The 15,311-nt window shown below is 60.2% G+C and overlaps 2 protein-coding genes across 2 annotated transcripts in view; both read right to left on the reverse strand.

Annotated features, from left to right (window-relative positions):
* The window catches only part of DNAJC5 (DnaJ heat shock protein family (Hsp40) member C5), a 77,343-nt gene that overhangs the window by 40,034 nt on the left and 21,998 nt on the right, over positions 1-15,311 (reverse strand). The window lies entirely within an intron of this gene.
* On the reverse strand, positions 40-2,041 carry ABHD16B (abhydrolase domain containing 16B). The gene has a single exon (XM_004586138.2). It carries the CDS (start codon positions 1,651-1,653, stop codon positions 238-240), a length of 1,416 nt encoding a protein of 471 aa, XP_004586195.2. The 5' UTR covers positions 1,654-2,041; the 3' UTR covers positions 40-237.

Raw genomic sequence — 15,311 nt, forward strand, 5'->3', positions numbered from 1 at the left:
CCGGCATGTCCATCTGCCTGGCCCTGCCCCCACCTTCCACCCTGCTTCCCTGGTGATCACACAGCACCGGCATCAACCTCGTGAGGGGCATCTTTACGGGCCCCTTAGGAGCTGGGCATGGGACTCCCAAAGTGTCCGGGAGAGAGAGGAGGGAGCCATCCCGCGGCCTGCCAGTGCAGGACGCAAGCCGGGGGCTGGACGGCCGAGGGCGCATGCAAGTCCCAGGCCTGCGCGGGCCTACAGCTCCCAGGGCAGCTGGAAGTCCGCGGGCTCCAACGGGCTGCAGTGTGTGGCCTCTACGTTTTTCAGGTGTCTGCGGGCCAGGAACAGGGCCAGCTGCCGGCGGCGCCGCGGCCTCAGGCCCTGGCCCACGAGCCAGGGGAAGGCGAGCCTGTGCCGCGTCCCGGACTCCTCGTCCCCCAGCTCCTGGAGGCAGTGGGCGCAGTAGGACTGCAGCAGTGCCCGGCACCAGTTGTCGTCCACGCGGTGGCGTGAGTAGAAGGCGGCCTCTTGCGCCAAGCTGCTGGCGCGCAGCCAGCGCGTCACGATCATTCGGCCCTCGCGCGCCATCACGGCCGGGTAGCGGTGCTGCAGCAGTCGCAGCAGCAGCTCGTTGCCGCGGTTGCCCTCCACGTTGCCGGGCGGCAAGGGCGGCAGGTGGCCCGAGGTGCTCACCACTTCATCCTGTGTGCGCCGCAGCAGCAGGACCGGCCCTGGGTAGCAACACAGCTGCTCGGCTACGTTGAGGTTAAAGTGCTCACGCACTGTGCGCACCACCAGCCCCTTCCAGCTGTGCGGCATGACCTTGAGCGCCAGTGGCACCAAGTCATCAAAGGTGGCATCCAGCACCAGCGCGCCCAGCTCTGGGTAGGTCATGGTGGCCCAGGTGGCTGTGAAGCCGCCGATGGACCAGCCGTAGATCACCACGTGGGCAGCAGGGAAGTGCAGCCGGTGCAGCGCGTACTTGACCACCACATCCATGGCGTTGGCGTCCTGCTGCGGGAAGGGTGCGCCGGTGCTGCTGCCAAAGCCTGGGTGATTCCAGCCTAGCACCGAATAGCCGGCCTCCAGAGGCGCCGACAGACAGCCCATCTCGTAGAAGCCAGCGTTGCCCTCGCAGCAGATGACGAGCCGCAGGCCACGGCCCTCACTGCCCGGGTCCTGGCGTCGGTCCATAAACATGGTGTCGATCTCGTTCCCGTCGCAGGCCACCAGCTTGGCGCGCCGGCCCCCGTAGCGCTCCACCAGGCGCTCCTGACCCTGCTGCAGCAGCGGCAGCAGCGCACGCGTCATCAGGGACATGGAGCCGGGGTACACGAGCCAGCGGCCAAGCGAGTGGGCCAGTGCATAGCTGGCCAGCTGGCTGGGCAGCTCGCGGATCTGCTGCAGCAGGCATTGTGTTTGGCTACGTGCTCCTCGCGGCAGCGGCCTCCCGGCTGTGTCCCCACCCAGTGCCGCATCGCGAAGTAGCCAGACACCCGCAGCAGCTGCTGCGCACGTGAGCGCGCGGTGGCCACTGCCGCCCCTGCCAGCGGCGCGCACGTCATCCCAGCGGAAGTCCACGGGCCAGCTGCGGAAGTTGTAGGCGTAGTTGGCAGTCAGGTAGATCTTGAACACGTGCACCAGGGCCTTCACAAAGCAGATGACACACATGGGCGGGGGTGGGGGGTGGGGGGGTGCGCCAGCGCTCACACCCGCGGCTGACCTGAGGCCTCCCCTGGGCTGGGCGTCCCGCACTGCCCTATGTCCTTTGTGACCTCTGGCCGCCGCCTTTGTGACTCACTGTTGCTGGGCAGTGGACACAGCCGGGGCCCCCAGGCGAGTGGACTAGGTGCTTGGAGACCGGCCATGGCAGTGCCTTAGCTACCTGCCCCCCCAGCCGTGGCTCCCAACTGCTGTGACCTCAGAAGTGAGGGAGGTCCCCAGTGCCCTTCTCTTTGGGGTCCATGGGTTTGCACTGCCTGAGCCAGACCCACTCCTCGGAAAGCTGGGCTGGAAATCCTGCTTCTAGATCCATTTTTCCTTCCGTGCCAGCACAGAAAGCTTCAGGTGGGCCCTGCAGGACCAGCTTCCTCTTCCAACCCCACAAGCTGCATCTTCCTCCTATGGGGGCTCTGGTAGGATCCCCTCTCCCTGTTGTATTGCAGAGAGCAGAGCCACAGGGAAGGGTGGGGCGACCCGGTCTCCCAACCCAGTCGAGCCCTGAGAGACAAATGCAAGGAGCCAACCTGATAGGCCAGAGTGGACACTTGCTGCCCAAACTGGAGCCTGGGTTCTTGCTGACGGCAGCTTCCTGCAGGCCTCCAAAGGCCACAGTGGTGACTTCTTGCTGCTTGAGGGATCACCCCCAACCCCGGCCCAGGCTGTTGGAGTGTGGATGCATAGGTGAGGGTTCTTGGTGTACATTAAGAAATACAAGGTGGGGGCCCGGCGGCGTGGCCTAGCGGCTAAAGTCCTCGCCTTGAAAGCCCCGGGATCCCATATGGGCGCCAGTCCTAATCTCAGCAGCCCCGCTTCCCATCCAGCTCCCTGCTTGTGGCCTGGGAAAGCAGTTAAGGACGGCCCAAAGGCTTGGAACCCTGCACCCACATGGGAGATCTGGAAGAAGCTCTTGGCTCTTGGCTTCAAATAGGCTCAGCTCTGGCTATTGTGGCCACATGTGGAATAAACCAGCAGATAGATGATCTTTCTGTATCTCCTTCCCTGTAAATCTGACTTTCCAATTTTAAAAAATGAATAAATCTTAAAAACAAACAAAAATATATAAAGATAAGCCCTGACTATTGAGAGAACCCCAAGCCTTGCCACACACACACACACGTTTTCCTGCTCTGTGGAGTCAGGGTCACTGCCTTGCCAAGGGTTCCCCCCAGCCCTGGGGACCAGCTAAAGGCATGCCTGGGGCTGCTTTAAGGATGGGGACAACTGGTTTACCTCACAAGACCAGCTGAAGGCTGAGTCAGGCATGCAGCCGCCATGGGACCCATAGTCACTCTGCCATGTGGGTGACACCTGAGTCTGGTAGCACAGTGGGCTGTGCTGGGTGCCTGCCTAGCTGAACATGCGCGAGGCCCACCGTGATTCTCTTGTCAGCACATTTATTGTGCCTGGCGGTGGAGCTGTGGGGCATCTGCACCTAAAAGTCCTTTACTCGGCAGGCATTTGGCCAGCAGCAAAGATGCTGGAGGTCAGCCCCTGACCCTGGGATGTAGTAGCTGAGGCTCAGGGTGTGGAGTTTCTGCCACCCTTGTGGAAGATCTGGGTGAGATCTTGGCCTCCAGGTATTGGGGGAGGGAGCAGCAGATGGGACACCCAGATATCCCCTCCCCATGTCTCCTATTTCCTGTGTCTCTCTGTATGTCTCCTTCCTTCCCTCTCCCTCCCCCTTCTCCCCCTCTCTCTATGTCTCTCTCCATCTCTCCCTTCCTTCTCCCCCAAGCCCCCCATAAACCAGTTCCTCTGAAACTCACACTGAAGTGAATGGCCTGTCCTGCTGGTCCGAGTACCTCCCAGTTGGGCTGCCCTCTCCCTCAGTCAGGCCCTGGAGGCTTTGTGCTGTGGTCGGGAGAGCTAGCGGACACTGCACTGCCGGGAGCCTCCTCTGCCCCACAGGGTGGCGGGTGGCTGATCTCGCAAGGTGTTCTACCTGCACACTCCTTGGGAGCTCCAGCTTCTAGTAGCCAGGGCCACCTGCCCCAGGGACCCTTCCTTCCTCCACCCTCACCCTCCCCAAAGCATAGGATGCTGGAGGGGTGAGGCAGGGAAGGGGATCAGAGACCAGGTTCTGGAGGCACGGAGGTCAGCGAGCTGGAGCCTGCTGCCTTCCTCTACATCCGGCCTGGCCCTTGACCCCACCGCCCGTGGGAGCCCTGTGACAGGAAGGAGGCTGTCCCAAGCCCTCTCCTGGATGACCTCTTGTACCTCTCCCCCCCATCTGCCTGGGGTGGTGTCCCCAGCCAGGCCTGGGTGACTTTGTAGAGCCCCCGGGGCGGACATCCGGCTCAGCCCTGCCCCCCACCCACAGTGACTGCTAATCTCAGACCTTCCTGGCCAGCAGCCGGCCTCCCTGGGACCTTGATTTATGCCTCCAATGCCCATAGAGCAAGCCTTGAAGAAGGCAGGGAACAAAGGAGGAAGGCCAATCCAGGGTCCAGTATCCTTGCCAAGAGGTATCCAGCCTGGACTCAGGGCCAGAACCGGACCCCAGGAATGCAGAAGCCTCCCTGGGCAGGGAGAACTGACCACACAGACGCCTCCACTCAGGAAACTGGGCACAGGCAGGTGGGGGTGGCCAGGAGCCCAAGGACATTGGTTGGGGGGAGAGTGGGGAGGGGCAGGGAGAGAACGCTTCCTGACGGATGTGGGGTCAGCGGGGGGCGGAAGCAGGCAGGACAGCTGCTGAACATCTGGATCTGCCACCAGCACATCCCGGCCCTCAGGATGGGGTGAGGAGGGGGCTGCTTCCCAACACAGCAGGGACAGCTCACAGTATACAGAGCCCCCACCCCCTCCCCTGGGTAAGGAAGCCCCAGGCTATTCCAAGTCTCCTAGCGCTGTGAAATGCCCTGGCCCACACAGCACACAGGAATAGGCTGCTGCTAGGCCCCAGGCCCCCAAGGTCTCCATCATGCACCAGGTGAGCCCAGGGAGTGTTCGGGTGGGACAAAAGCTTTTTTTTTTAAAGATTTATTTATTTTTATTGTAAAGTCAGATATATAGAGAGAGGAGGAGAAAGAGGAAGATCTTCTACCTGGTGATTCACTCTCCAAGTGACCGCAATGCCCGGTGCTACACCAATCCAGAGCCAGGAGCCAGGAACTTCCTCCAGGTCTCCCACGCGGGTGCAGGATCCCAAAGCTTTGGGCCTTCCTCAACTGCTTTCCCAGCAGGGAGCTGGATGGGAAGCTGGGCTGCCAGGATTAGAACCGGTGCCCATATGGGATCCCAGTGCATTCAAGGTGAGGACTTTAGCCACTAGGCCACGGTGCCGGGCCTGGGATGAAAACTTTTGAGAGTAAACAACAAATTCAGTGTTTTCAAAAAGAAAGCAGTTTTTAGTGTTCTTATTGCTGCTGTGACATGGGGTGGTCACTCTTGCCCAATGTTCTTCCCTCTGCTCAGAAGGGGCCCAATGTGTCTGTCCCAGTGGTGGAATCCTTTCCAGAACCTTCTCAGCAGGCAGCTGCCAGGTACAGCCTGAGGCTCGGACCTGCCCCCAGGTGCTTTTCCAACAGGGTTCCTGATTTAACACTGTTAGTTCTCTGGGAGGGGCAAAGGAGCAGTGCTAGGCCTAGTTGACTGACCCTGACCACTGTCCAGCCAGTCCCTGGGTGCCACTCCATTTTACGGTGACCCAATCAGCTTCTTGCCTGTTGTCCACCTGCCTAGGGACACCATGGAAGCTGCTGTCTAGACCTTTGACAGGAACCTTATGGGGTGAAGGCCCTTGGCCAGTCCTGGAACCCAAGGACCCCCCAGCAGGTGTGGTGTGCAGTGGGCTTTTGTGTGGTGACTGCAGTGGGCAGACAGCTCCTGGCCTGGGCTCACTCTCATCCCAGCCAGAGATGCCAGGCAGACGCAGTTTGGAAGAATCCCCTACTGTACATATGTTCTGGGGGTAGGTACGAGGTGTGTGTACAGGTGCTGAGTGTCCCCACAGCCACAATCACAACCCAGATTGGGGTCAGGAAAGCCAGAAGTGCAGCCCGTACCCACTGCCACCCTGCCTGCCCAGAAAGGGGGCAGAAGCCATGGACTAGAGCTCCCTTCGCCTCCCTCCTCTCCCTGCCCTGCCCTGCTTATTGGGGCCTCTGGCTGGATAGTGATGTTGGGAGGGACATGAAGAAGGCCTCCATACCCAACTCAAAAACGAGTTGTGGGAACTATCCCCCCCCCAGCCCACCCAGGGAGGCAGGGGGCAGGGAGGCTGAGAGAGGTCTCTGCTTCCCTTCCGGCTCCCACCCAAGCGAGGGACAGGCGCTGTCTGCAGGGCGGTCTGCCCCCACTGCTTTGAAGCCACCCTGAACTGGGCCAGCTGCCCACACTGTGTGCCCAGCCCATCCAGGGTGACCACAGGCCAGCACTGGCCTTTGAAAAGCTAGGGTGAGGCCCTGGGAGGTGGGCGGCAGGCAGTTCAGCCGAGCCCACCCTTTCGGCCCAGGACTTTGCTTGCCTGTGACTGGTTTGAGGCTGGAAGCCCAACCCTGGACAGGCACTGGGGCAAGGGGGCGGAGAGGCCACCCCTGTGCAGCAGCCCCATCTGGGACCCAGCCCAGCTTCAGCTCTGCCCAGGCGCCTGCCCTCAGCTAAAAATATCACCAGGCCCTGGGAAGCCCCAGGAAGGGGGAGCTGGGACTGAGGGAGAGAGGCCACCAGGGAAGGACCCAGTGCCCCAGCCACTCTGGTCTACAGCCGGGCCCGGGCAGCTCAGCAAGGCTGACGACCTGGTCCAGGCAGACAGGGTGCAGACACCTGGTGATGGGGACTGTGTGCAGGAGAGTCCTCTGCTGAGTGGAGACTCCCAGAAGTGGTGGTGGGGCAGCTCCCACCTGGGCTGGTGCTTGGTGAGGAGGAGCCCTGGGGCCAAGCAGGGCTGGGGAGGAATGGGCTGGGAGGAGGCAAGGCTTGAGGTAGGGTGATCTCTTCTGGGAAATTGCTGGGGCTCCTCAACCACAGGGTCTCACCACGTTGGACTGAATCATGCCTGCCCCCCATCGGTGCCAATGTGAGTGAACACGCCTGATGACTCTGTCACATGGCCTCCTGTCCCCAACAACATGGTGACACACGTACTGTCTGATACTCAGATGGAGTGAGTGTTGAAGGAATACAGCAATGCTCTGGTGTCTGGGGCAGAGGCTCCCACGCTGCCTGGGACGCCAGGACCCACCAGGATGCTTGGATTCCAGTCTTCACACTCAGCCCAGCTCCCATCCAGGAGTGCCAGCGGTCCTTGGCCCAGTGGGGCAACCTGGGTGCAGGTCCAGCTCCTGGCGAGGGCCTGGCTCATTTCTGCCACTGTGGTGTGAAGCAGGAGTGAAGCTCCCTTGTCTGTGTCTGTCACTTCAAGTCAATAATAATAAAAGCTTCAGAAGTGGGGCCCGGCGGCATGGCCTAGCGGCTAAAGTCCTCACCTTGAACGCGTCAGGATCCCATATGGTCACCGGTTCTAATCCCAGCGGCTCTGCTTCCCATCCAGCTCCCTGCTTGTGGCCTGGGAAAGCAGTCGAGGACGGCCCAAAGCTTTGGGACCCTGCACCCGTGTGGGAGACCCGGAAGAGGTCTCCGGCTTCGGATTGGTGTAGCACCGGCCATTGCAGTCACTTGGGGAGTGAATCATCGGACGGAAGATCTTCCTCTCTGTCTCTCCTCTCTGTATATCTGACTTTGTAATAAAAATAAATAAAATCTTCAAAAAAATAAAAAAAAAGCTTCAGAACTGGTGAAGTGTGTGGAGGACCACAAGGCTGGCACGGAGGGACTCCGGCATGTCAGGAACTCAGAGTTCACCTGAGGTAAGGAGTCAGCATTCCCTGGGCAAGCAGACGTGGGTGCTCACACATGTAGGTGCTGACACCCAGGGCATGGACCAGCAACTGGGAGTCCTGACACACATGTGAGTTAAAAGATATGGGTTCTCGCACATGCGTGAAACAACAGGTATGTGCCAAACTGGGTAGAAGCCTGTTTCTGTTGGAGCCTAACAAAAAATCAGGGGTGGACAGGATTGAGGGGACCAGTGGGCTTCCTGGAACATGCCATCTTGACAGCACAGGTGGGCACCTGGGCTTCTTGGAAGCTCCAAGTGGTGACAGGTGATGCTGTGAGCAGCAGGTTGAGCTCTGTTGGCTGTCACATGCACTCAGGGAGTGAAGCCCTTGATGGGTAACCCCCTCCCCTCGCTGCTGCTCTGCCTTTCAAATAAGCAAAAATGGAAGAATAAAACTTGTTGATGTCATTGTGTATAAACTGTGCTCCCCAAACCTCACTTATTTATTTTGACATGACAGAGTCTCTCAACACCTCCTCCACCCTCATGTGTACACACAAGCTATGGCTGGGCCAGGCCAGAGCCTGGGCTCCACCATGGGAGGCAGGAATTCAGTCCTAGCCCCCAGGATCTGTGTGTGTTGGGACCCGAGACCGGAGTTAATCCCAGTTAGTCCACACGGAGTGTGGGCATCCCAACCACAGCTGAACTTCCAGGATAACCCTGGATTGCTCGGAGTCCAGGGCACCTGACATGGCTGCATGCATCACCTGGGCTGCTCATTGCCCTGTGAATCACCCAGGCCAGGTACCTACACCCAGCGCAGGTGTGGGGGCCCGTAAGAACCCTAGAGAGGGGGCAGCACGAGAGGCAGGAATGAAGGCTAGACCCTTTCCCCATGTACGTGACAAGGAGGAAGCACCTCCTGCAACCTGGTGCCATAGCAGTTAGATTCCTCACCTCTATATCCAGTCTCCTGTCACCTCTGCACCTAGACATGTGACCTCTGCACTCACACCACTGACCTTTGCACCTATGCCTGTGACCTCTGCACTCATACCCATGGCCTCTGTACCTACACCTGCTCTGGGTCTTGAACCCTAGGGGGCAGTGCATGCACCAAGGCCTAACTGGGGCCTCCAGATCGGTGGCCCCTCTGAGGGCAGCCCCACTTTCCCACTCAGGGTGAGGACAGGCACAGATGTGTCTATGAGTGAGTGGAGCAAGGTGTGGAAGGTTGGCACCATCCATGCCTCCTCCCAGACAGGGCAGGCTCCCAAAACACGTCTTCTGTGTGTGTCCATCATGCTCCCGACAGGATCAGCCAGTACCTGCCCACCAAAGGGCCAAGAGGTCTCCAGGCCATCACCAGCCCTCGGCTGTGCCAGGCTTAGGGTGTGTAGGACCCCAGGAGTCCAGCGCAGGAATGGATAAGGAGTGGATACTTGACCAGTTGCTCCCACTTACTGGGGTTCCAGGCCAGTCTGGACTGGCATCTGTGTGGGGCTGGGCCTGGGAATGGGGAGCCCTGGGCCTGTGACCTTCTCCCCCATGGCCTCACTGAGGGCTGGGAACCTCCGGCCTGGCGCCTGTATCCTGCCCAGAGGATGTCCTGTTCCCGCCCATGTAGCTCTCCCTTCCCGTGGGATCTGGGTACCTGGGCTTTGCCAGAAAGACACCCCTCCGGGGTTGAGGGGGGCTCTAGAGCTGCCTCCCTCTCTGTCAAGCAGGGCAGGCTTGAGCCCTCACTGTCCACTGAGCAGGGTGGGTGGCCCAGGCAGCAGGGAGCACCCCGCCTCAGGCCCTTCTACAGCACCTGTTTCTCCCAAGCAGCTGAGTCCATAGGCACCAAAACCTCTGTGTGTGTGCATGTATGTTTCTGTGTCTGCAGGTCTCCATGTGTCTGTGCATTCGTGTGTATCTCAGGGCACTATGGGTGTCACTGTAGCCCCCTGTGTGTACCTCTTCTCTTCCATGGTCAGGGGTGACCCATCCTGACCGGAAGGCTGGACAGGGAGTCTGGGAAGAGGAGCGGCAGGGGAGGGAGGTGGCGCCCCAGCTGTAGCTCAACAGCTCCCGTGCCAGGGCTCCTGCAGGCGGGCGTCTCATCTATCAGCCCCACTTGCACGGCTGTGGAAGAACCTTGAGCCCATGAGGTTCCTGGGGCCTAGAGAGGTCAGTGGGCTGGCATGAGTTCTTCCCACAGGGAATGCCCTCTGATCCCCTGACCTGATCTGCCCAACCCTCCTCCACTTGCTGGATGCAAGACACAGAGTGCACAGAGAGGCCCAGCTACCCAGTGGGGGTCCAGGGAGGGGGTCTGCGGTCTGCTTGTTGTGCCCAGCTTCTCATTGCCACAGCTATACAGGCACTCCTCCACTCTGCCCTCCTGAACTCGCCCCCATGAAAAACAGTACCTAGGGCCTGGCAGCGTGGCTCAGCGGCTAAAGTCCTCGCCTTGAAAGCCCCCGGGATCCATATGGGCGCCGGTTCTAATCCCGGCTGCTCCACTTCCCATCCAGCTCCCTGCTTGTGGCCTGGGAAAGCAGTTGAGGACAGCCCAATGCATTGGGACACTGCACCTGCGTGGGAGACCCGGAAGAGGTTCCAGGTTCCCGGCTTCGGATCGGCGCAGCACCGGCCCGTTGTGGCTCACTTGGGGAGTGAAACATCGGACGGAAGATCTTCCTCTCTGTCTCTTCTCCTCTCTGTATATCTGACTTTGTAATAAACTGAATAAATCTTTAAAAAAAAAAAGAAAAGAAAAACAGTACCTACCCCATCAGGGGCCCCAGGGATGCTTTCTGCTTGAGACAGAGACAGATGAGGGAGTGAGGGAGCCCCCTTCACTGACACACTCCCCAGACACCCACAGTGGTCAAGGTGCCCCCTCCCCCACGTAGGATTTTTTGCTGGAGTCCGAAGTTCAGACCTCAGGGGCCGTCCGCCTGGGGCTGCAGGGCCCTAGGCATCAAAACTGCCCCACGGACAGGTCCCTCAGATTCTGCGCAGTGAGGGTCCTGGGGACTGCCCCCAATGCTTGGGGTCGTTGCTCCAGCTTTGGGCCCTGGGCTGGTGTCCCTGGGGTGTGTGTGCACCCCGCAAAGCCAAGCTATGCAGAGGAGGTGTCTAGGGCTGGCCCCCCTCACTTCCTTCCTCAGGAAGCCCTGGGGGCCGATAAGGCTCTCGTCTCTGGCTTCTGGGAGGGGGGAGCAGTAGGGACAAGGGCGCATGGCAAGAGTGAGGGGACCCGGACTCCCACACCCTATGCTGGCCTGAGCCACAGCAGTGTCCCTGAGGACACGGGGAGGGCTTAGGTAGGACTGGGAAGCAAGGGGCCAAATCCTGGCCTTGGGTGGGGCATCCTTCTGCCAACAGGCCTTGGCCAGGGGCCCAGGGGAGGCACCCCTCAATTCCTGTCCCCTGCCTAGTACCAGACAAGTCCCTCTCCCCCAGCTTGGTGAGCCACCGGCCATCAGGGACCCACATAGGAGATGTGGTTGCAGGCGGCCCAGGGACCGATCATGCCGAAGTGCCCCCACCAGCCTCCCTGGCACTGAGCTTCTGGCCACAGAGTTCTGTGTGATGGCACAGGTTCTTTTTATTTTCTTTTTTAATTTATTATTTTTATTGGAAAGACAGCTTTACAGAGAAGAGACACAGAAAAATCTATCTACTGGTTCATGTCCCAAGTGGCCACGACAGCCAGAGCTGAGCTGATCCAAAGCCAGGAATCAAGAACTTCTGGGTCTCCCACTTGGGTGCAGGGTTCCAAGGCTTTGAGCCGTCCTCTGCTGCTTTCCCAGGCCACAGGCAGGGAGCTGGACCGGAAACAGAGCAGCTGGACATGAACAAGTGCCTGTATGGAATTCCGGCGCTTGCAAGACAAAGATTTAGCCACTAGGCTATGGCGCTGGGCCACAGGTTCTTGAAGTGCCCACATCAAGGAGCAGATGACATGCCCAGGACCACAGGTCCCACAGGAGCATGAGCAGGGGAGGGCAGGGGGAGTCCCCTAGGGGAAAAGGAGTTGGAAGAGCTTTCATTCTAGTGGATGGAAAGGCAGGTACAATGCCTGGGGTGGGGTTGGGGGACAGCAGGTGTGGCACTGTGGGGGCAAGAGGTAGGCACGATGCCCAGGGTAGGGTAGGAGGTGGCTGCATCCCTGTCCAGGGCATGTTGCAAGCAGGGGCTAGTCTGGATATAGGTGTAGTCCTGGGAGCATCCTGGTGGCAGAGAGGAAGGACACTGGACCCAAGGACAGAGGAAGAAGGAGGGGGGCCTCCATCTATTCTATGCCCTTCATCAGGGCTGCCTGGAGTCAGCCTGGAGCCAGCCTGGAGCCAGCCTGGAGGGGGGCGGAGGAAAGGGGGCGTCTAGGAGGTGCTGATCCTACCTGACCTGGGCTGGATGCCACCTGCCCACCCTGACGGGCCCCTGGTGTCCTGGGATGCAGCCTCCAAAAGCCCTCCCAGCCCGGGCCACTGAAGGACAGGAAACTCAGCCCTCATTGTGGCAGAACCGGCCCCTGACCAAGACAGAATGGGAGGCCCAGGGGCCATGGGGACATCGAAAGCACTGGAAGTGTGGCTGCACGCCAGGTCCATGTACTGGATATGTACATCCTGCAGCTGTACACTGGATTTTCTTGACCAGGGCTGGCGCCACAGCCAGGCAGGCTTCTGTGAGTGGACTTGGACATTTCCACGGAGGCCAAAGCCAGTCTGCTGCTCAGGCTACGATCCGAGGCCCCGCATAGCCTCCGCCCAGCCTGCCCTCACTTTTCCTGCTGGCCGGCTCCCCCGGGAGCTGATTCCCAGCCCAGTTTTATCGTCGGAAATGCCCTTGTTTACTTCCTGCCTGCCTGTCTCCCACATAGTTCAGGGCTGACCCACTGGAGGCCAAAGGACAGGCTGAAGCAGCAGCTGGCATAGGAACCTACCTGGCAGACACAGCACTCCCACCCTCATGTTTGTCCACCCTCCACCATGCTCCAGCCCTGGGAAGTGGGCAGGTGACCCTGGGTGGTCCTCCCTGCCTCGTGCCCCATGGGGAGGCTGTGGGCACAGGGCAGGGACTCAGCCAGAGATGGAGAGCAGGTGTTGCTGCTACAATGTGAGCCTAGGGAGGCTGCAGGACTCTGGGGAGTGGGCGTCTCCAAGTGATGATGAGGGCCCAGTCAGCATCACTGCGCCATGTGGAGATGGAATTTCAGCCTCAGTGAGGACAGACGCCAGGGACCTCGTGTGTGCCCAGGGCCACCTGGGGGCTGGGACTGTCACACCTCCCAGAGCTGCTGGGGAGTCTGGGGCTGCGGGGTCATGGCAAGGGAAGCAGGTGGCCAACTAAGGCAGCCTGATCAACTAGCGGCAGGATCTGGGCTCTGCCAGCCATGTCTGGAACCTGCCTGAGATGCATGGTCAGATGAAGGGAGCCTTCCTAAGTCTAGGGGGCCTGGCATGGGTCCTGGCTCTGCCTGCTGCCCAGGTGGCCAGCTCTCAATTCCTCCAGTTCCTCCTCCTGCTCCTGCCTTTGCCTTCAGCTCTTCCCCTTGCAAGGCACACACCAGCATTGGTCAGGCACTGGTGAGCTATGGATGTGTGGGCTGTAGTGCCTGGGTACCCTGGCCAGGACTCAGTTGGCGGCAGCCCCAGGGGTTTGGCTGGGCACACGCTCTTGGAAGGCAGGCAGTGACAGTTGGCTGTGGCAGCTGCCGTGGCAGTTGGGGCCTGGCAGGGGCATGGGCCTGGAGGACAGTTGGGGAGGGGTGGCTATGGGCCTGGCATGAAGCCCCTGGCACTGGAGCAGCTCGAGAGGGTGGTCTTGTGGAGGCTTGGGCAGGAAGGTGGGGCCAGCAGGTGCCGTGTCTGAGGGGTAGGCATGCGGCTCAGGCAGGTGGGCATCCTCCGGCCTGCCAGGTCCTTGGTCCTTTGCCTTGCGGTCTAGGCGTCCAGCAGAGGCCAGGAGAGGGCAGGACTCCCAGGGCTGTTGCCATGGGGATGAGCAAGCAACACCACTGGCTGGAGAATGATAGGCAGGCTGCCTGGCCAGTGGCTGAGACAAAGGCCTCCCAAAGCCCAGTGGGAGGTGGAGGGAACTGTAGGGTGGGTCCTGGGTGGACAGGCGGGAGGGAGGGAGCAGTGGGAGGGGGAGGCTGCTCCTCACACAGTGCTAAGCTCCTCCGTTCTTGGGGTGGGGTGGGGTGCAGGGCAGGTGGCCAGCTGGCAGAGCAAAGTAGAGGTGGTAAGCTGCATGTGCCCCCGCGGTGGGCTGAATACACTATCAGCAGAAGTGGACACGGGGAAGGCCTGGGATGAGGCACAGACAGGTGACCAGTGATGGTGGAAGTCTCCCTCTCTTGCCCCTTCACCTCTCCTTGTTTACTCTTTCCCCCACACCCTCATTAGCAGGATTTTGGGTACAGCTGAGTCCAATTAGACCAGGTGCTTTTGGCCCCAAGCCCATTCCCTGTAGTGCTCAGCTTAACCAGTGCTAATCAACTCCTTAGCCCACAACAACTACCCAGGTCCCTGGGGCATTCCCAGTACCACTTCCCCAGAACCCCTGGGTTTGCAGGGGGCTTGTACAGGTGCCCAGGGCCGAATTCCCAGGGTGACCATTTTACGTGGCAGGGACAAATATGCTCCACCCTGATCTGGGTCAGTCATACCCACAAACAGCCACCTGGCTGGCGGCCAGCGGGTTTCTCCTTGGGGTGCAGTGCCAGCTCAAGCACCCCCGCCAGCAGGCTTCTAGATCTAGGCTGATGTTACCTCAGGAGAGCATAGGGGCTAGCAGGCACTGATGTGGGCAGAGGGTCACAGGAGGCCAAACACGTGGCCAGGGATTCCTCTCTTAGCTCTGCTGTGGCCACTGCTGTCTTAAAGCCTGGAAAAGGCAAAGGGTGTGGAGGACCCCACTGACCAGCCTCGCCTCCATGCTGCCCAAGGGAGTAGGGTCATGATGGACCCATCTGCCTAACAAGTGAGCTGGCCTGGGCAGCAACTGGGCACCACCACCTGCTCTGGGAAGTGGCTCTCCCTGTTCTCCATTCAGGCATGACCCTTAGGGTGGACACTGTCCCTGGGCAGTGGATGTGGACCTCAGGGCTGGAGGTGGACTGCGGGCGCAGACACCTGGGAAGTGCTCCGGACATATGAAGGGGCACCCCCACCCCACCTCCTGAGAAAAATGCCGGGCACCCTGTGGGGAGATGCAGGATGATCCCCCATCAGCTCCACAGCCCCACCATCACCTGTCACTGGGAGAGCACAGACACCTGGGGCTTCAGCCTCGGACGTGGTCGTTGCCAGAATCAGCTGAGGTGGGGGTCTCCTAGCCTGCAGCTGCGCGCCTTGCAGTTGGGGGTGCGCGGGGCACTTTCGACCCAAAGCCCCGCCACGGCCCCCCACGGGCACTCCAGGGATGCACTGTCGGACCAAAGGCGCCAGTGGCCGTGGAACGCATCTGTTTTTTTTAAGACGTATTATACTTTTTCTCTTGGAAAGTCAGATATACACAGAGGAGGAGATACAGAGAGGAAAGATCTTCCGTCCGATAATTCACTTCCCAAGTGGCCACAACAGCTGGAACTGCGCCGATCCGAAGCCAGGAGCCAGGAGCCTCTTCCGTGTCACCTACACAGGTGCAGGGTCCCACGGCTTTGGGTCGTTCTCGACTGCTTTCCCAGGCCACCAGCAGGGAGCTGGATGGGAAGCGGGGCCGCCGGGATTAGAACCGGCGACCATATGGGATCCCGGCGCGTGCAAGGCGAGGATTCCAGCCGCTAGGCTACCGTGCCGGGCCCCGGAGCGCATCTTTG

This window comes from Ochotona princeps, chromosome 22 (genome assembly GCF_030435755.1).
Source record: "Ochotona princeps isolate mOchPri1 chromosome 22, mOchPri1.hap1, whole genome shotgun sequence".
NCBI classification, from domain to species: Eukaryota; Metazoa; Chordata; class Mammalia; order Lagomorpha; family Ochotonidae; genus Ochotona; species Ochotona princeps.

Coding starts and splice junctions, on each gene's coding strand:
- ABHD16B (XM_004586138.2), bottom strand. CDS start 1,653: ATGTGTGTCATCTGCTTTGTGAAGGCCCTGGTGCACGTGTTCAAGATC.